Here is a 22,109-nt window from a genome sequence, read left to right on the forward strand (position 1 = left end):
TCACCGCAACCTCCGCCTCCTGGGTTCAGGCAATTCTCCTGCCTCAGCCTCCTGAGTAGCTGGGATTACAGGCACGCGCCACCATGCCCAGCTGATTTTTTGTAGTTTTAGTAGAGACAGGGTTTCACCATGTTGACCAGGATGGTCTCGATCTCTGATCCACCCGCCTCGACCTCCCAAAGTGCTGGGATTACCGGCGTGAGCCACCGCGCCCGGCTTCTCTAAATTTCTTTCTCTCCCCCTTTTTGTCTCTTTCCTCAGCTCTGTATCTCTCAGTTTCTGTGTTTCTGTCTCTCTCTTCCTCTCTATCAAGAACAATGGCTTAATATTTCTTCCTGCAATTCTCCATTCCTCCCTCCCTTTGACTCCCTCTTCCTGCTGGGCTAATAGTAGAGTTCAATGGGTCAGGGCCCAGAGCCTTGGGGTGAAGGACAGAGCTAGGGAGGGAAACTAAGGAGATGTGGGGGTGATGGGAATGATGAGTTGGGTAAGGAGATATTTGGGGGGAATTGAGAGATGAATAATTAGAAGAAATAAGTGAAAAAAGTGGAAGAGGAATGTATTGCCACTATACAGAAAATAAGCAGATTTCTATTCTCACCCTAATTCACTGTGAGACCCTAGGCAAGTCATTCACCCTCTGATAAAAAGGCTTGGCCTATAATTTCCACCACCCTTTCTAGTTTTGATTTTGTGATCTTCTGAATTTTCCTGTTTCTAAGAATTTCTGATTCTCCAATTCCAGGTATCTAAAATTCTGTATGATTCTTCGGTGGTGGGAAAGGGGTACTAGGAAGAGAAGTAAGGCCTGATGTTTCTAACTCCTGAAGAAAAATTACCACTTCCCCTCCAGACCTAATTGATTTTTGCAAAGCAGGCCACAAAAGGAGGGGACAGGGGTGGGGGAGACAGGGGATGCTGCAATGAGCATTTTCTGGCTCTCTGCTGGGGTAGAGTTGTGGTTGACCCTTTTGACCTGTAGGACTACAGATTGGATGCTGACATGAGAGAGGATTTTTAAAGGCGTAGGGAAAACCTTTGAGTAATAATCTGTTACTTGGTCTGAAATTTCACCATCATCTCTTTGGTTAAAAGTATTATTTTAAGAAGATGCCTGGCAAGCATTACCACACAGTAGGTATGTAAATTATTAAATGGTAGAGTAAATGAATATTCAACAGTATCTGAAATTCCACTTTAGTTACAGATCTGTTTCTTTGGTTAAAGGCATTGGTGACAAATGGCATTTGACCTGGAAAGAGGCCTATGTTAGTGCAGCAGAGGAGATAAATGTCTACAGTCAGGCCCTCAGTCAAGAAAAAAGGGCAGTAATATTTGAATCACAGATCCATTGTGGTTAAGAATCTCTGGAACCGGATTGTCTAGGTTCAAATCCTGCTTCTCCTATTTACCAGCTTTCTGATCTAGACAGGTTACTGAATCTTTTTGGGCTTCAGTTTCCCTATCATCACAGAGTTGACATGATAACAGGACCTGGTACAGAGGGCTCCGTGAGTGTTTGACTACCAGAACTAGGTAGGATCTATGAAATTATCTAGTACAATGTTAGTGGAGAAACCGAAGCCCAGAGAGGGGAATTACAGAGCCCAAGTTCACACAATAAATTGTGACAGGATTGGGACAAGAATCAGTCTCTAGCTTCCCAGACCCAGCCTGGTGTATTCTTAATGGGACTTCCCTTAGCTGTACCTTCATTTTTTCTACATGGAAAATGGAGAAAATAAAAACAATAAAGTCTATCAATTAAAAATAATAGCTAACACTTTTTCACTGTTTACTCTGGGATAGGTACTCTGCTAAATATTTTATAAGGATTATCTTAATAAATCTTCACAACATTCCTGTGATGCAGATTGTCTTTGTTACCAACATTTTCCAGATATAAGAGATATAGTAGGGAAGTGACTTTTCTCAGGTCCCAAAGTTAGTGAGTGGTGGCGCCAGGATTCAAATCCAAGTAGTCTGGCACCACAGCATATGCTTTCTATACCCTAAATTGACTAAAATGCTTCCCTGATTCAATTTTACTCACTCTAGCCTCTTGGTAGGTAATGAGATGGAATAGAAACAGAGCCCATGGTAGCTAGACTACGGGGTCATGGGTATAATGATGGCCCGGCAGAATGAGGCAGAGCAAATTTCAGGAAAGGAGTAACAGAACATGAGAAATGAGAACAGGAACTTGAAAGAATTTGAGAATTCAGCAAGTTCCAAGAAGTGGTCTATATTTTCCCGGGACCCTGAGCATATCATGGCCAAAAGCCCCTTAGTAATGATGAGTATTTTTAATTTCTCCTGTTTTTATATACAGGACGTAGGCCTTCTCCACCATCCCAAGGCAAGACTGGACTTTGCCTCCAGTATTGGGGGCTTTCGTTCCCACTACACACCCCAATGTTGTTGGCATCATTATTGCCAATATTAACGTTGGGGGAAAGAGTTTATGACAAGCCTGAAGCCTCGTCATCTGCCTTGCCTGCCTCTTCCTGGGCCATCCACTTCTCACCACCAATAGCCAAGGCCAGCTCTAGCCAGATGCTCAGACGTGATTCCAGGAAGGGGCTCCTCTTCTCTCCCACACCCTGGTCTTGGCTTGGGGAGTGGTCAGACCCCAGTGGTGATAAACTCCAGCAGCTTTATCTGTGGTCTGCAGGCTCAGACCCAAGTGCTTTAGCTTTCACAAGCAGGCAGGGTAAGGGAAATGCATATCTTTAGATAGGAGGTAGGCACTGGATCCAACTCCTTACCTACCATGCAAAGTGGGTATAATTACCTCACATTTGACAGCTGATGAAAGCCCAGATTCAGAGAGGGGAAGTGATTTATATAAGAACATCCAACAATGAAATTGGAGAGCTGGAATTTTAATAAGAAAAGCTAACATTTATTGAAGATTTACTATGAGCCAAACACTACCCTAAAGGCTTAACTTGGGTTGTTTCATTTAGTCCCTCCAACAACCCTTCGGTCTTTTCCAGTTTCAGGGCCCACATACCTTGGCCCTACATACCAACCCAAGCTGCTGTGACAGCCTGTGAGAGGGGGAGAGGTTGCTCTGGGATGGAACAAGAAAAAGAGGTTGCTTTGTAAGGTAGGGGGAGGGTTCTTGTTCTGTGAGATCAGGAAGGGAGGGAGATGAAGGAGGTTGCCATATGAGGACAGGGCCATGAGCTGACCTGTACCTCACAATATCAGGCTGAGGGTGCTAGGAGATTCTACTCAGTAACTTTCTTCACGGTGTCAAGGCTTTAGTCTTCCCACATTCTCCCAGGTCTTTCCCATTGTATTGTCTCTTATCTTGTCTCACTTTCTGACTCTCTTTCCAATTTACCCTTTTTCTTTACATGTTTCTCCTTCTTGCTCTCTCTAGCTATCTTTCTCTTGGTGACTCTCAGCTCTCAATTCCTCTTAACCCTCATCCCCCCCCCCACCACATAGTCACTTCTGTCTCTATCCTTTGATCTTGTCATTTTCTCTACTCTCTTCTCTCTGTCCCTCAATCTCTCTCTCATCTCCCTCAATTAGAGCCATGATCCTCTTCACCAAACTCACTTACCCTTTCACAATTTATGGCAGCATTTCTTTTTTATCTTTGTGTCTGACTGACTCTCCACACCTGCTGGATTCTCTCCTCTCCTGCTCTCACTTTTATGAATCTTTGTATAAACCTCTAGACTCACTGACCTCTCCTCATGGGACTTTCATGTCCCTCAGTCTGTCAGTCTCTGCCTTTATCCCTGTGTGCACTCTCCCCACCCCCTTTTTCTTTGTTCATTTTCTCTTTCTCTCAACTCAATCTCTCACCCCTACCCTGTTCCTTTTCCCTCTACCTTTGATCTCTTTTTCTCCCTCAATTTGTTCTTCTAACTCTACCACCACCAGCACCACCACATCTTTGTTCTCTCTACTTTCCTTCTTTCATCTTTCCTCAATTTTCTTTTCTTCTGGCTTTTCTCCTAGTCCCTTCTCCTTCCCCAATTTCAGACTCTGTTCATTCATCAGTTTACCCCAAAATTCAACAAATATTTATTGAGTGCCTATATGTCATTTGCTTTCTCTTTTTCTGATCTCTCTGCCCCCTTTCTCTCCTCTGTCTTGGCCTCTGCCTCTTTCACTAACCCATAGACTATGTCTTTGTATCTTGTCTTCCAGATCCCTTGGGACTTGCTTTCACCTTTTCTTGTATCTGTGCTTATACAAGATCCAGAAGCAAATTCAAAGGCAGCAAAATATCAGACTGGTGGCACATAGTCTGTAGGACCTAGGGTGTACACTTCCTTCCTGTTCCCTGGATTTTTATAAACTGATACATATGACCTCAAGCTCCTTCTCCCTCTCTGACTGATCCTGCTCAGGAAACACCCTGGGCCAAGCCTCAGGAGCTCTGACCAATGACATACATTTGCATTAACAGGCTTGAATCTTCACTTGGCTAAGACCAACATTCTTAGAAAGATTCTTGGTTTTAATTATTGATCAAAGGGTTAGTGGGTTGGCAGTTCTCATCCTGCCACACAAAAACACATTTTAGTGATCCTCATCATCACAGAGTTGGTCAGTGCCAGGGTGTGAGTCAGAATCCAGGCTTTCTGACCTCCAGTTAGAATTCTTTCCTTCACCCCTTTGCTTAGTAGTCAGTCTCCTATTTCTTCCTCTCAGATGTCCTATTGGTACATGTTAACATTGGGAAAAAAGTTCTTTCCCTGGAAGGGCAACAAGAGAATCTCTGAGGAGGGCAGCAAGTTTTGGGTGGGAAGCTAAAGACGAGGATCAAATGATGGAATCTCATCTTTTCCATGTCTTCTGCAGAACTTTGGGTTCAAGATGGTGACTGCAGCTATGCTGCTACAGTGCTGCCCAGTGCTTGCCCGGGGCCCTACAAGCCTCCTAGGAAAGGTGGTTAGGGCTCACCAGTTCCTGTTTGGTATTGGACGCTGTCCCATCCTGGCCACCCAAGGACCAAACTGTTCTCAAATCCACCTTAAGGCAACAAAGGCTGGAGGAGGTAAGAAAAGGCTGCTAGCAAAAGGGGAGAATGTTAAGGTCCTGGAGTAAAAGTCCCAAGTCATACTGGCCGTCTTTGCCTAAAAATTAGGAGAGGTCATGGGAAAAGTGTCAAGACACATTTAACTGGCCCCAAAATATACCCAGGATCTGTCTTCTGCCAGGTTCTCTAGAAAGAGTCTCACTCTCATGTCCCTCACACACTATACTCCAAACATGCTGAAACTACTTAAAATTGCCTAAATCAACTATTGTGTCAAGAGTTTGGTACCTTTGCTCCTGTCAGATTACCCTCTCCTAGACCCTGTACTGAAGAATCTCATACTTCTCATTTGACACTAAGCTTGGCCATCATCTCCTCTGCAAAGCCTGCTTAGACCTCCAAACTGTCTAATTCCAATTCTGGCTCATGTCTCCTCCCTCTTCTGAATTTCCATAGCCCCTGTACTTCCTCTATCCCAGCACTGTTCACAATGTGTCTTCAGAGTGTGCTATTCCCACCAGCTTAGGAGGTCCCCTAAGGGGACCAGACTCATCTATCTCTGTGTCTCTACAATAGCCTGAGATAGGTCTTTGGGGGTACATTAGATCTCAGTAATCATTGTTGAGCTGAACTTATGACTAGAAATGCACCCCAATTACTCTCTTGCCTTTGCATAGATTCTCCATCTTGGGCCAAGGGCCACTGTCCCTTCATGCTGTCGGAACTCCAGGATAGAAAGAGCAAGATTGTGCAGAAGGCAGCCCCAGAAGTCCAGGAGGATGTGAAGGCTTTCAAGACAGGTTGGAGTCAAGTTCCACCTTATGCAACCTTTACTCCTAATGCTTGAACCCACTATATCACTGTCCTGAGCTAGGATAATACAAAAGCAGCCAGTACACATCCCATGATGAGGAATCCAGTCTTTCCAGGGGAGCCACAGTAGGCAACAGTTTAGACTGTATGCTGAAGCACACCGTTCTTGACACACACACATGTACAGGCTCCTGAAATTTTTAGTCATTATTCTAAGATGAGCCCTCTAGAATTTTGACTCCTTTTTCAGGTGAATAAATTGATCTCAACAGGCTGGGCTCCCACATTTCAGACCACTCTATGAAAATATGGATTTGCATGAAAGAGAAAGAACTGAGAGTAGGTACCTCCTTTACCCACGGTGCAGATCCTCAGATTAACTTAATTAGTGCAGACCACCCAAGATAATCACACTTGAAAGATGTCTACACTCTTGACATCTTTCATAGGCCCCTTTGGGATATCATTAAGGACAAAAACTTCAAAATTGAAATTTAATGATGTTTAGAAAAGAAGAGTAAGGTGCACTGTCCTGCATCTACTTTCTAAATGCAGGATCAAGGGTGGCTGTCCCAGGTACTCATCCAAGGGAAAATCCTAGTGGGGAGAAGTATGATTCACCTTATGGAAGGTTTCCTAACAATGTAATGGTCTCCATTCAGGGAGATATATAGAAGCTCACCTTGCAAAAGACTTCTTCTCGCTGCAGAAGGTGTCCCTACCTTATAAGCTTGAATTTTCATATGTTGCATTGAGCTTAAAGAGGACAATACATGCTTTCTTTTCCCCCCATTCTCTTCATGGTCAATGAATCAATCTCACATTCCATCTCAGATCTGCCCAGCTCCCTGGTCTCAGCCAGCCTAAGGAAGCCATTTTCTGGTCCCCAGGAGCAGGAGCAGATCTCTGGGAAAGTCACACACCTGATTCAGAACAATATGCCTGGTGAGTTTGCTGAGGTGGAAATAAAGGGGATCAAAATAGGGAAGGCATTCTAAAAGGGCTTTTGTCATAGCAGGGGAAACACCACAGAAGGGCTTTGGAATCAAAGGAAATTTGAGCTTAAATTTTAATGCTGGCACTTTCTACATCTAGGTGTTTTGGCAAGTAAGACACTTTCCTTCAGTGGAATTTAATACCTACCTCAGTAGGTTACCATGAGAAGAAAATAAAATTACATTTATAGAAGTGTTTCTAATGAGGCTTCATTAAATATTAGGCTTACTCCCATTATTTTTACTCCATGCTTCCCTCAAAAACTCTCACTCTTCATAGAGCACCTTTTCCCCATTCTTGCACATGTTTATATTCATTTTCATAATGGCATATACATTATTTTCTAATATAAAAGGAATATGATTCATGGTAAAATATTTTTCAGCATATACAGGAAAGTATAAGGAAGAAAATTTAAGTCATGCAGAGTTCCACCATCCACCATTAAGGTTTTGTTATATTTTCTTCCAGATATTTTTCTATGGCTACACACACACATACACACACACACACACACACACACACACACACACCCTCTGCTCTCTTCGCCACACTCATGCTTTTGTTAGAAGTGTGATCTTATTTTACGTGGAGTTTGTTATGCTGTTTTGTTCACTTGACAATGTCATGAGTATAGAATGGATGCAATATCATTCAGTTAATCAAGCACCTATAATTTAGGTTGTCGTTTCCAATTTTTTGTATTCTTTCAGTTTAGATTGTACGTTGGTTTTACGTACATACAAATGTACTCCAAGAAAATGTATAGTATTATTTTTTTCAGTTTTTATTTTTATCTAATAATATCTCGCTATATATTTTGCTCTGTGCCTTTTTTTTTCACTCAACAATATACCTTGGAGATGCTTCCACTTTAACACATATGTGTCTACCTTACGTTTCAATGCTTTCAAATATTTTGTAGTGTAGATATACTAGAGATTTGGCTAATCCTCTGGTTGCTTCCAATTTTTTCTATTATGAACAGTGGTGCAGCAAACATCCTTGAATGTAGCTCCTTGTGCACACAGGCAAGTGTTTCTCTAGGATAGACATGCAGAGGTGGAAATTCTTGGTATGTAAGGGTATGCACATTTTTTATATTAATAAATATTGTCAATTAGTCCTCCAATATGGCTGTACCAGTTATCAAGGAAGGTATCCATAGTCTCATACACTTACCGGCACTTGATATTATCAAACTTTTAAATCTTTATCAATTGATAGGTGAAATTTTGTTTGCCCAGTTTTATTTTCCCTAATTAAGAATCTTTTTCTACATTTATTGAATTGTCTGTTCATATTCTATGCCCATTTTTCTGCTGGGTTGAAATTTTTCGTGGTAATTTTTCAGAGTTTAGACAATAAATTCTGAATATTAATCATTTGTTAAATATGCTGCAAATATTTCTCTCTAGGTATGTCAGTGTGTGCATTTTAAAAACTTTTGAGGCATATTTCCAAACATCTCTGCAGCAAGGATGTTACCAATTTGCACCTCCAGCAGCCACATAAATTGCTGTCTGCAACGTGATTTCTGTCTCATGTAAAGAGTTCTAGAGTTTAACAAGCCCTTTGACAAACGTTATTTCAATTTCTCCTGGAAATAAAGTTACTTCATTTTTAGTGGTAATGGTTAAAGAAGTAGGCTCTAAGTTACTTACTTAATGAACACTTGCTTGCTGCATGACCCTGGTCAAGTTACCTAACACTTAATGCCCCAGCTCCCTCATCTGTAAAATGGAGATACTAATAGAACTGTCCATGTAGCGGTGTTGTGAGAAATAAATTAAATATTTATAAAGTTCCTGGGAAAGAGTCTTACATGTATTAGGTATTAATTAAATGTTAGCTATAATAATATAATTGAATATTGGCTATTTTTATTAGTATTATTATGACTATCAATACTATAGCAGTAATAATACTACTATTACCATGTGCCATTTATTAGTTTGGATATATTACATGTTGTTGGTTATCAGATGCTCACAACTCTCCAAGGAAAGTATTATTAGCTTCATTCTACAAACATAGAAATTTAAAGTAAGAAAGAAGATTCTTGACTTGTTCAAGGCCAAACAGCTAGGAAGTGGCAAAGAGATTGCTAGAAACAACATCTGTTGATATTCCTTCCACTAAGACTGAACGTAGTGATTCTAGTAAGGAGGCTGCCACACCAACCCGGGAAGACAGATGGGAAAGTCTAAGTGAATGTGTGAATGAACTACTGAGTGAATGAGTGAATGAGTAAGCAAAAGGATGGCTGAATGAAGTAGTGGAGAGTTAATGTGGTCCAATAAGTCAATAACTGAGCAAATAAATGAATATGTGGAAAAAGAGTTGGAGAACTCAAAATCAGCAACATGGGTAAAATAAGACTAGCCAGGAACAGACTTAAAATGATTTCTTTTCATCCTCATATCTGCTCCTGCAGGAAACTATGTCTTCAGTTATGACCAGTTTTTCAGGGACAAGATCATGGAGAAGAAACAAGATCACACCTACCGTGTGTTCAAGACTGTGAACCGCTGGGCTGATGCATATCCCTTTGCCCAACATTTCTCTGAGGCATCTGTGGCCTCAAAGGATGTGTCTGTCTGGTGCAGTAATGATTACCTGGGCATGAGCCGACACCCTCAGGTCTTGCAAGCCACACAGTAAGTAGTAGGCTCTCAGCCATCAGCAGTGGCCAGAGGAGATGAAAAACCACACGTAAAAAAAAAAGGCAGAGCTGGCAGTGGAAACCTGGGTTCTACCACCACTTTATTTTGTTCAAGGTCCTCCAGCACATCTATTCCTTGGATATGAACGAAGTCAGTCAACACACCATGTTTCCCAAACTCTTGGGTGTCCAGTGCTATGGAGGGGAAGGATGGGAGACCAAGCAAAGCCACTCTGCCCGAGTTTTTAATCTAGCTGCAGAATTCGTATTGCCAGAGATGCAGTGTGACCTCCTCTAGGTCTGCCAAACTACTCAAGCACAAGCTAGCTTCTCCCTTTCTCCCTAATTACCTCAAGTTCTAGAAGGAAAGCACACGCCTCCTTATCCTCCCCATTCTTCCCTCTACTTTGTCTCATAGGACACAGTTTATATAGGATCACTAACTCAACATTGACTCCCATCAAGCAAGGGAAACACACCCAATTCCTCGATGCCTGACAAGAGTTTTTGCTTCTCCTTTTCTCCTGTTTTCTCCTGGCCAGGGAGACCCTGCAGCGTCATGGTGCTGGAGCTGGTGGTACCCGCAACATCTCAGGCACCAGTAAGTTTCATGTGGAGCTTGAGCAGGAGCTGGCTGAGCTGCACCAGAAGGACTCAGCCCTGCTCTTCTCCTCTTGCTTTGTGGCCAATGACTCTACTCTCTTCACCTTGGCCAAGATCCTGCCAGGTAAGCCCGAGGCCTGAGCTTTGCTCAGGTCTGATATCCAGCAATACAGCATCCAGTTTCACTGGTTCCATCACTCCTTCCCTGTATTTGGAGTTCTCTCACTCCTATTGTTCTTCCTTCTTATCTACCTTGCATATCCACAACACTGGATGATTATATACCTCTGCTTTCTTCCCTTCTACACCTAGGGAGGAACATTACTGGGGAACATTACCCAACCTCACAGAAGGGAAACACTATAAATTAGTCACCTCCCAACTCAACTGGACTCTTGACACACACAAATAGTTATTTTATGTCTCCACAGGAGCTTTTTTAAACTTTTTCTCCTCTTCTAAAACCTCTGGCTACCTCTTCCTTCACACTTAGTAAATAACCTCACATCTTACTTCACAATAAAAACAGAAGCCCCCTGACAAAGAATCCTTATTTATTGCCACCAAACCTACACACTTACCTAATTTTTCATCTACCCTTGCCTCTTTCTTTCCTTTTACAATGAAAGGCACATCTCTCCTTCTGCCTAAAGCCAATTCCTTCACTTGTACACTGGTTCCCATATTCCCAGGCTCCTACTCTCTAGTCACTATTGTCCTTACCTCATATGCCTTGCTGTCCTTCCACCATGGCCCAATCCAGAATGAATACAACTCTCCATCTTCACTATATCAATTCTAGGCTCATACAGTTGCTCAGACAGGAGTCACTAAAAATTCACAGTCTTAACCTCTACTGGGTTCTCCATGCTCTCTGGCAATCCCATTTCCCTGGTCAGTTCTCCAAGTTTCTGGGGCAGTTTTGCCAAACCACCATTATCCTCAGCCTTCCCGTACCCCATCCTCCCCTGTTCCCTTAGCAGATGACTTCATGTTCTACTACATTCAAAATAGAATATACCAGACAGCAACATCCTTGACTCCCAGCCACAAAGCACCTACAAACTCATAAGCATCTCCATGTGTCCTCTTCTCATCCTCACTTCTCTTCTGTCATAGTGGAAGTATCCTTTTTCTTGTGACTAATCCTTCCACTGTGGCTCTGTGTCCCATTCCTTTCTACCTCCTTAGGAATCTTGACCTATTAGCTCTCTCGCCCTCTCCTGTATCTTCAGCCTCTCCCACTCTTTAAACATGTTTTTGAGTCTCTTGCATCTTATTAAAAAAAAACATTGCCATAACCTCTCATCACTCTCTAGCTACGGCTTTTTCTCTTCCCTCCCTAAAACAGGCAAACTACCTGAGAGAAGTCTCCACCCTTACTATCGACTTCTTCACCTCCTGTTGATTCTTCGCTACAGCAAAAATATTACCATCACTTCTCAGAATCTTTTTTTGAGTTCACTGATAAGCCCCAACTAAACTCAACATCATTAAGATTTTTTTAATCCATCCTCTCCTAAACCATTAGAATTCAACTTCTTTCCATCTCTACTGCCAGCATCCTAGCCTGACCCAACATCATTTTTCAAAGAAAATTTTACCTTTGCCCTCATATAATCTATTCTTCACAGCAGTCAGAATTTTTTTAATGCGAAACTATCTTTCTCATCCACCACCCCCCGTCAAAACCCTTTAGTGGATCCCCATTACCCCAGGACAAAACCCAAATTTCTTATCACAGCTTCTAAAGTTCTCAATAATCTGGTTTCTGTGTATCTCTTCAGCCTCACCTTTTTGCACTCCCCCTCTTTCATTCAGTAATACATTCATTCATATACTCATTCACTTACTTATAAATCAGTCATCAGTTTATTCATCCATTCATTCAAGAAATGTTTACTTAGCATCTACTATGTACTTACTCTTATACTGGACACCAGAAGCAGAGTGCCATGCAACTCCCAGTCTGCTTGTCTTTTAAGCCATATTCTCCAGAAAGCCATAACCTATTTTCTCAGGTGGAGGTTATCCCTCTTATAAAAAGGCCACAGCTCCTTGATGGCAGTGCAGTTGGTGGCAGGGGTGGGGGGGATCCAGGAATCAACTCCCTCTACCAATTTCACATGCCCACCTGCCCCAACAGAATTACCCAGTAAAAAGCCCTGCATTCTTCAAGTCTTTCTGGACCTTAGTTTTCTCACTTGTATAGTAAAGGGGATAGATTCCATGATCGCTAACAGGCCTTCCAGCTCTAACATGCCATGAGCTTATGATTCCAACAGTGAAAGCCTGATAAATATCCATCCCTGTAACCACAAGCAGGTGGATGCTACCTGGAACAGATGGAATTTTATCTAGACTAGGAAGAATCTAGTATCAGTCCAAGTCAGCAAGCATTCCCTGGGGTAATCCCTTTTCCAAGTCTTGATCTTATATGTTGGGGAGAAGGAAAATAGGTTCTGTCCTCAAAAAACTCCGAAGCTTCTTGGGAAATTAAATGTTCTTCCACCCCAAGGCAGTCAGAGGCTAGACCAGGGTTACAAATGACTGGAGAGAAGGATGTAGGGGTCAGAATCTGGGAACAGGGAAGTCCTTCCTAGAGAGAAAGAAGTGTCACAAAGGTTCCCAGAAAAGGAGGAAGCAAAGCAAGGTCTTCAAAGGGAAGAAAGGGTTGGTCCTTTTCTTTCCCAGGTCAGACCTGAAGGTTGAAGTGGGAGTACTGGGACAGAAGCTTAAGCGTTATGCATCTGCTTCCTCAGGGTGTGAGATTTACTCAGATGCAGGCAACCATGCTTCCATGATCCAAGGTATCCGTAACAGTGGAGCAGCCAAGTTTGTCTTCAGGCACAATGACCCTGACCACCTAAAGAAACTTCTAGAGAAGTCCAACCCTGAGACACCCAAAATTGTGGCCTTTGAGACTGTCCACTCCATGGATGGTATGTATATGTGTGAGTATGTTTACTAGTGTTGGTCTCACAAAAACCATGAAGAGGAGGATGATGATGATGATAACATTATAACTTCTAACAGTTATAGTGTTTATTATGTGCCAAGCAAAATTATTAATATTTTACATGTATTAATTCACTTAATTTTCTCAACAATTCTATGAGATAGGTGTTGTTATTATTTTGATTTTTTACATAAGGAAACTGAGACATAAGAGTCATTTGTCCAAGGTCACACAGCTAGTAAATGACAAAAAATGGAAGCAGCTATTACATTCATCTTATAGGTAAAGAAACTGAAGTTCAGAGTTGGCATCCAATTCATCTTGAGTGGCTCAGCAAATTGGTGCTAAAGTGAGTATTTGCACTCTAACATATAAAACTCCAATTCCTCAAGCAACACTTCTCTTATTAGAAATAATATGTGAGGCCGGGCGCGATGGCTCAAACCTGTAATCCCAGCACTTTGGGAGGCCGAGGCGGGTGGATCACAAGGTCAGGAGATCGAGACCATCCTGGTCAACATGGTGAAACCCCGTCTTTACTAAAAATACAAAAAATTAGCTGGGCATGGTGGCACGTGCCTGTAATCCTAGCTACTCAGGAGGCTGAGGCAGGAGAATTGCCTGAACCCAGGAGGCGGAAGTTGCGGTGAGCCGAGATTGCACCATCACACTCCAGCCTGGGTAACAAGAGCAAAACTCCGTCTCAAAAGAAAAAGAAATAATATGTGAATCAATCATTCCAGTGTTAGCTTTCTATGAAGGAAGTTTCACAAACCATTGCCTAGGACTTTTTTCAAGGTCCAGTATGAAGCATTGGGGTCAAAACAGGTTTTAAAGGCAAAGAGACCTGAGTTCAAATCCCAACTTTGACAGTTACTGGCTATGACCATGGGTAACTCTTTAACTGTCTAAGCCTCAATTTTCCCAAAGGTAAAATATCTGGTTATAAGAATTAGAGATTATGTAAACCATTTTAGTTATTATGCCTTAATAGAAATAAATGATCTTCACACTCCTACCTCCTTTCTTCACTCAACTGAAACCATGCACAAAGTTTTCTATTGCTGGCCCTGTTGTATAGAAATCATGTGTTTTAGGCATCCCTTTATGGAATTATTTAAGGGAAGAGGATCTCAACTCATTTCAGTTTGTCACTTTTCCAACTGAAACCAAAGAGTCCACAGTATTCCCTGATTCAGCTATCTTAAGTGCCATGTAATGCTTATATACACAGGCTCTAAAACCAGACTATCCATGTTTAAATCCTAGCATGACCATTTACTAGTTTGGGCAAGCTTCTTAATTGCTCTGTGTCTCACTTTAATAATAATTAAATAGGTATCCAAATTAAATGAGTTAATATATGTAAGGAATTTACTACTATGCCCACTCCCACATTCCTAACACTAGCAATAAAGTAAAACTATCCTATCTCTTTCGTATATTTCTACCACTAAGACTATTCAAATTCATTTCTCTAGTTGAAACTATGTTGGTACCATTCTACCTCATTGCATTTGCAAATGAATATTTCTTTATTTACCTATTTTTGGGGTACAAACTCTGCCCAAACATTTGATCCTTGGGCTGAATCTCTCCTATTAAAATGATGCTTGAATCATCACACTGTCATTTGTCTCAGGTTCCACCTCCTGTAGTTGACTCCCCTCAGATTGTCCCACCAATTGCTCACATTTCTAAATTCTGGCCTGGAACCCCTATTTCCACCTGAAGATGTTTCTTCTGTATTACAACTCCGTTTCCAGGGAGTACACAGGGATACACACAGACTTGCACGAAAAACAAACCAACAAACAAACAAATGAGGCAGAGAGAGGCTGAACATGGCAGAAACAGGAAAACAGACATTGTCAGAATAAAGTAAAAATAGAATCAAGCTTTGATCCCAGACTGAAGAACACACAAACATGTATGCACCAGCGCGTGCGTGCGTGCACGCACACACGTACACACACACACACACACACACACAGAGAGAGAGAGAGAGAGAGAGAGAGAGAAGGCAGGGATGGAATACGGGCAATGGATCCATACACAGAGGTTAATAGTTCTAAATAAAGGTGCACATCCTCCTTCCTCTCTACAACATCCTTTTCCAACCCAAAGGCATGGATGGGAAATTCCACACTAGAGGTGGAGCTGAGGAAGTGTTATGATGTCCTATCTCTATCCCTTCGCTTTGCTCAGGTGCCATCTGTCCGCTGGAGGAGTTGTGTGATGTGTCCCACCAGTATGGGGCCCTGACCTTCGTGGATGAGGTCCATGCTGTAGGACTGTATGGGTCCCGGGGTGCTGGGATTGGGGAACGTGATGGAATTATGCACAAGATTGACATCATCTCTGGAACTCTTGGTAAGTGAATGCTTTGGGCCTTCTTATACACTCTCCAGGGAGGAGGCCCCTAAAAATTCTTTTCTCCCTCCTCCCCAAAGCTCTAGGGCTTGTTCAGACAGAATTCACAGCCCCAGGTTGCTGCCCTCCTAGACTCCCTCTCTCCACTCACATCCCACGGCAGAGTTGATGAGAAAGTCTGGGAGAGTTTTTTGAAAAGACCTTGAGCTAGGCCAAATAGCTAGATTCAACTTGAGAATGTGAAGAGCTGTGTTTCTAAACTCCTCCCCGACCCTAGCCCCAAGCTTCATCTTAGCTCCACTCCTGACCCTATCCAGCTAAAGGTCCCCACCCAGCTCCTGCCTATCTAGTCATTGCATATGGCAAGACTTGAAAGTCCTATCTCAAAGCAGCAGAATTATCAGCTCTGACTGCCTTGCCATGGACAGATGAGCAGAGGCCTGGGAAGAGAGCCTGGAGCCCCAACTTCTGGTACACCCGCTTATGTTATCTGGCACATGATCCTGTTCCTCTGGGGACTGATTATGGGATCTGTGTTTATCTTCTTCCTTTCTTTATCCAGGCAAAGCCTTTGGCTGTGTGGGTGGCTACATTGCCAGCACCCGTGACTTGGTGGACATGGTGCGCTCCTATGCTGCAGGCTTCATCTTTACCACTTCTCTGCCCCCCATGGTGCTTTCTGGAGCTCTAGAATCTGTGCGGCTCCTCAAGGGAGAGGAGGGCCAAGCCCTGAGGAGAGCCCACCAGCGCAATGTCAAGCACATGCGCCAGCTACTCATGGACAGGGGCCTTCCCGTCATCCCCTGCCCCAGCCACATCATCCCCATCCGGGTGAGAGACCCACCCTGCCCATTGCCCCCTTCACCTCTTTCTTCTGGGAGCCTCCTCACTCCCAACAAACCTACATTCATTCCTGTCTTCAATTATTTGCTTTCCTGCTAACCATTCCCCTTATTGCCAGCTTTGTTTCCCTTTTTGAAAAATTATCAGCCACTCTGGATTAACCAGTCTTTTCCTTGCATCAGCGATTACCTCAGGCTTATTAGATTATCCTAACTCTAACAATAGTGAGTGCTCACGGCCTCTAATTCAGAGTTTTTCAAACTGGATCAAGACAATTAATGGTTCACAAAATCAGCTTAGTGGGTTATCCTTAGTTTAAAAAAAAGAAATAGAATAGAAAATGTTGGAGTACATCACACATAGTAAGGGTATTAATTTGTGAAAAAATTGTTTTCGCTTCGTATATGTGCATATATACGTGTATGTGTATGTGTGTGTTTATGGTCCTGGTGTAAAAAGTACTTCTTATTGAGAATTGAGGATAGAAAAATAAAATCAAAAGCCATGGGACTAGCTGCTACTTTGGATCTTCAACTATGAGCGTTTATTGCCTTTAAAAATGAACTGCTACTTCTTTCTTAAATGACATGTATTTGTGTGAGTCAGCAAGCCAGGGCAGGGAAAGGACACTTATTTGTGACAATTTTGTGGATGAGAAATAGACACTGCTCTTTAGGCTAACCTAGTATTTCCTTTAAACACTTATTGTATGAATTAACTTAGTGACAGCACCCAAGAATTGGCATGGTGGGGTTATCTTCTCACCCAGAACCATCCCAAACTAACATATTAGCTAAGTAAAATCAGTGTGCTTGCTCCACAAACAACTTCCAAACAGAGCTCCTGGTACCACCTCTGCTCCAACCTTTTCAAACCCAATTGCTAGCTCTGAGCTCCTCCTCCATAGAAATTCTGGAGCTGCCACTAAGCCCCTAGTGAAAAAGAAAAATCTGTCCCAAAATTCAGTGATGTTCCCTGATCTAGTTCCCTCCACCTACTTAATGGAGCTAGTGATGGTGGAGCCAGGGTGGCAGGTACTGATAGGCCTTTCTCCTGGGTCCAGGTGGGTGATGCAGCACTCAACAGCAAGCTCTGTGATCTCCTGCTCTCCAAGCACGGCATCTATGTGCAGGCCATCAACTACCCAACTGTCCCCCGGGGTGAAGAGCTCCTGCGCCTGGCACCCTCCCCCCACCACAGCCCTCAGATGATGGAAGATTTTGTGGGTAAGTTCTCAACATGGGTACCTCGCTTCCCTCAGCCCCAGGATCTGAAAGAGAAGCTGAGAGGACACAGGCCATTAGTTTATAAAATATTTCTGGAATATCTAATGTGTGCCAGCACCTATACTGGTGTCACAAATAAATGAGAAACAGCCCCTAGACTTGTAGGGCTTCAGTTTGGTTGGGGATACCATAATCGACACAAACAATGACATTAAAAGATCAAAGCTCCACAATGACATCAAAGCTCCACAAAGGCAGTGCATGAGAGTTGTTGGAGCAGAAAGGAGGGGCCTGACTCAGCGTGAGGGATCCAAGACAGGCTTCCTAGGAGAGGTGACACATGAGCTGAGTCTTGCAAAGTGAGTAGTATTAACAGAAAGAGGGCATGGAAGAAGTATTCCTAGCAGAGGGAAGAGCAGGAAGAAAGGTGAGGAGAGTGAGAGGCAGCCAGGTATATATCAAGAACAATAAGCAGGTGGTATTGGGATGTAGGGTCATAGGAATGGAGTGGGGCAGGGGAGTATCAGCCTATGAGTCTACAAAGACAACACAAGACAGGGACTGGATTGAAAGGTTTGTAGAGCTGAGTAACTTGCGTTTTACCCTGAAAATGCCAGTTTAGTCAATTCACCTAAAGTTTGCGGGATTTCTGTTGGGTGCAGTTTTTAGCACAGGGCCTGACATTGAGCAGGTGCTCATTCCAGGCATGTTAGATGAAAGACATGTAGGCAATTGATGGTCTAGCAGAGGAGCCAGATATCGATGGTACTGGTTCAGTATGATGAGCTCTAGTATTCTGAGAGCTAGAGGGAGTGGGCACATTATGGCTAGAGAGCATGGGAAGGATGAAATTGGAGAGGCTTTGTTTATAAGGAAGTTTTTGTGATGCATGTTGAAGTACATGTGAGTATGTTATAAGAATATTCCAGCTGGGCGCGGTGGCTCAAGCCTGTAATCCCAGCACTTTGAGAGGCCGAGGCAGGTGGATCACGAGGTCAAGAGATTGAGACCATCCTGGTCAACATGGTGAAACCCCGTCTCTACTAAAAATACAAAAAATTAGCTGGGCATGGTGGTGCGTGCCTGTAATCCCAGCTACCCAGGAGGCTGAGGCAGGAGAATTGCCTAAACCCAGGAGGCGGAGGTTGAGGTGAGCCGAGATCGCGCCATTGCACTCCAGCCTGGGTAACATGAGTGAAACTCCGTCTCAAAAAAAAAAAAAAAAAAAGAAAGAATATTCCAGAATAAGCGAATTCCATGAGCAATTACCTAGAGACAGGAAAGCAGGGGGCATGTATTGAGAACATCATTCTGTTTGTCTGAAACATGGGCAGCATGAGAGTTCAAGGAAGACAAGCTAGGTAGGTGCCATTCATTCATTCATTTAAAAACATCAAATAATGCTGGCTAACGTTAAGTACTTACCATGTGCCAAGCACTGTTCTAAACACTTTACACGTATTAACTCATCTAATCCCCCCAACAACCTTATGAGTTAGAGATGCTCTCATTATTTCCATTTTGTACATGTGGCAATTGAGGCACAAAAATATACAGTCGCTGATCCAAGGTCACACAGCTACTAGGTTGCAACTAGGAGGTCTGTCTCTACCTCCATGGTCATAACCACTAGGTCTACCGCCTCTCTGAGCTGATGATCCAGACTCCTGGGCCTTTTGTTCACTATGCTCTATTGCTCTGGACTTCAATTATAGAGCTCTCAGTATTCTTGGTTCTCTGAATGTCTACTTAGGCTGGGCTTTTGTAAGAATATATGCGAGGCATCCACCATGTCTCTACCAATTCCTAAATTCCACAGCCAATCCATCCTGAAATCTTGAAAAAGTTCTCATCTCTCAAATCCATTTGCTTTTCTCCCCTGCCACTTCTTTAATCCATGTCATCATGGTTTTTTCCTAATTTCCCTGCTTCTCTCTTGCTCCTCTCAAATCCTTTCTCCAGGCTGACCACCAGAGGAATTTTTCTAAAAACCTGACTATATTGGTCCCTTGCTTAAACCCCTTTATGTCTCCCTCCAGACTCTAAAGCAGTGGCCTCCAAGGTGAGGTATACAAGATGATCTACAGGGTGAAGGAACAGAATATGTATTATAATTTTATGGGGTTTTTTAATCTCAAAAATAGGACATCAAGCATTGATACTGATCTTTAATATATAGACTGACAATTATACATGTATATAACATATAAACAAATATACAGAGATTGGAGGTACATGCTAAAACATTTGTACTGATAGGCATGTATACTCCGAAATTTTAAAACCACTGACCTATAGGACAGAGTTGAAGCTCTTCAGCATGGCATTCAATGCCTTCCACATGGTGATCTCTATGCCCTCACCTCCTCCCCACATGCATTTTATTTTTCCAGCTACCGTGAATGACTTGTCATTTTTCTCTGCTCTCTTACCTCTGGGACTTGGCTCATGTTGCTTTTGATTGGAATGCCCTCCCTCACACTTTCCTCTGGCTTACTTTCCTTCATCTTCTAGACTTAGGCATTCTTTCAACAAATATTTACTGAGTACCAACTGTGTGCTAGACACTGTTCTAGGCACTGGAGATGCAGTAGTAAACAAATCAGATACAAAATTCCTACCCTCTGGAGCTTACATTCTAGTGGAAGGGGACAGTCAAAAAACATTACTAAAAATAAGCAAATTAAGTAGCACGTTAGTTCTAAGTGCTGTGGGAAAAAATAAAGCAGGATAAGGAGAATGGGATAAGGGGGCAGGGGCCAGTTCAGAGAAGAGTTGTAGTTATTAGAGTGGCAAGGGTAGAGGACGCTGAGGTGACACTGGAGCAGCTTTGAAGGAGGTGGAGTTAGTGAGGCAGATCTAAGGGAATGGCATCCCAGGAAGAGGGAGCAGCCTGAGGCAGGGAAGACACAGGAGTATTCCTTTTATATTTGAGGAACAGTAAGAAGACGGGTGTGAGTGGAGTGGTGTAATAGGTCAGAGACAGAAAAATTGAATATATAGAGGCAATGTGGGACGAGATTGCATAGGGTATGGTAGGCCATCTGAAGGATTTCGGCTTTTACTCTGAGAGCCCTTGAAAGGATATGAGCACAGGACTGATATATCTGACTCAGGTTTTAACAGAATTGCTCCAACTTCTATGTAGAGAATACACTAAAAGGAAGCAAGAGTAGAAGCAGGGAGACCTACCAGTTGGCTGCAGTAATATCCCAGGTGAGAGATGATGGTGGCTCAGACTTGATCATAATGAAGGCAATAAGAAGTGGTCAGATTTTGAAGGTGGAACCAATGGCCTTTGCTGATAGATGGGATATAGGGTAAGAGAGAAAGAGAAAAATAAAGGATAGCTCTGAAATTTTTGGACTGAGCAACTAGAATTGCCATCCACTGAGATGGGAAAAGCGAAAAGTAGAATGGCTTGGTGGAGGGTAGGGACATGAGAAGCTCAGCTGTACTCATAAGTTAGAGATGCATACTAGACATCTAGGTGGAGATGGAGAAAAGCCATTGGATATACAAGTTTGGAAATCAGTAGAGAGGTGTGGGCTGGAGATTAAAATTTCTGAACCATCAGCATATAGATGGTCTTCAAAGTCATGTGACTAGAAAAGATCAACAAGGGCATGAACACAGAAAGGCCAAGAACAGAGCCCTGGAACATACCTGGGGTACTTCCCCTAGCTAGGTCAGGTTCCTCTCTCTGGGTTCTCACACCCCCAGGTGGATCCCCTATCCCAGGTTTCCTGGTCACAGCACCAATGACACAGTATGGTTACTGTCATTATCATTTTCCTCACAGGGCTTGGAGTTTCCAAGCAGTCATTCTTGGGCCACAGCACATCCTATACATAGGGAGTATGGCCTCAAATTGTGTCAAAGGAGAGCTTCCCAATCTTTTATAATGTATATCTCAGCACTCAGATACAAATGGCACACACTGGAGCAAACAGTATGCTACTTCTGACCCTGAGACACCTTGAAGGGTTGGGGGGATCAATGTCTTGGCTCATCTGTACTGACAGATTTGAAAGATCTAGTCTAACCAATTCTTTCCCTCCCCTCCCCCTACCACCTTCAGAGAAGCTGCTGCTGGCTTGGACTGAGGTGGGGCTGCCCCTCCAGGATGTGTCTGTGGCTGCCTGCAATTTCTGTCACCGTCCTGTACACTTCGAGCTCATGAGCGAGTGGGAACGTTCCTACTTTGGGAACATGGGGCCCCAATATGTCACCAACTATGCCTGAGAAGCCAGCTGCCTAGGATCCAGACCCCACCTGCACTTCACCTGGGTCCGGGCCTCTTCCTGTCCTCTGCTTTGTTGTGTGCCTCTAGCTGAATTGAGCCTAAAAATAAAGCATAAACCGCAGCATGTGTCGCCTTTTATTGGGCAGGAAACAGACAACTGCACTATAACTGACACCCTCGGACAAGTGGCGGATCTGTGAGGAAACCGTAGGTCACTTGTTGGTCTGACCATTCTACTTTACCAGCAGGGAAACAGAATGAGAAAGAGGGAAGAAATGCCCAAAAACTCCACAGTGAGTTGCACAGAGCCAGGATACCCAGCAGATTTACTTGAAATGGCTCTTCCCAATGGTTTCAATAAAAATCCAGATTGACTC

The 22,109-nt window shown here is 43.1% G+C and overlaps 1 protein-coding gene across 1 annotated transcript in view; it reads left to right on the forward strand.

The window, feature by feature from the left end:
- Positions 1-21,856, forward strand: part of ALAS2 (5'-aminolevulinate synthase 2) — a 22,381-nt gene extending 525 nt beyond the window's left edge. Inside the window, exons 2-11 of the mRNA XM_017519605.2 lie at positions 4,831-5,026; positions 5,686-5,808; positions 6,656-6,766; positions 9,255-9,477; positions 10,025-10,209; positions 12,848-13,027; positions 15,253-15,417; positions 15,980-16,248; positions 17,324-17,486; positions 21,568-21,856. Coding sequence (XP_017375094.1) covers positions 4,846-5,026; positions 5,686-5,808; positions 6,656-6,766; positions 9,255-9,477; positions 10,025-10,209; positions 12,848-13,027; positions 15,253-15,417; positions 15,980-16,248; positions 17,324-17,486; positions 21,568-21,731 — 1,764 coding nt within the window. The 5' untranslated portion in view covers positions 4,831-4,845 and the 3' untranslated portion in view covers positions 21,732-21,856. The remainder of the gene's footprint in view (positions 1-4,830; positions 5,027-5,685; positions 5,809-6,655; positions 6,767-9,254; positions 9,478-10,024; positions 10,210-12,847; positions 13,028-15,252; positions 15,418-15,979; positions 16,249-17,323; positions 17,487-21,567) is intronic.
- The last annotated feature ends 253 nt before the right edge of the window (positions 21,857-22,109 follow it).

Source organism: Cebus imitator, unplaced genomic scaffold (genome assembly GCF_001604975.1).
Source record: "Cebus imitator isolate Cc_AM_T3 unplaced genomic scaffold, Cebus_imitator-1.0 Scaffold759, whole genome shotgun sequence".
NCBI classification, from domain to species: Eukaryota; Metazoa; Chordata; class Mammalia; order Primates; family Cebidae; genus Cebus; species Cebus imitator.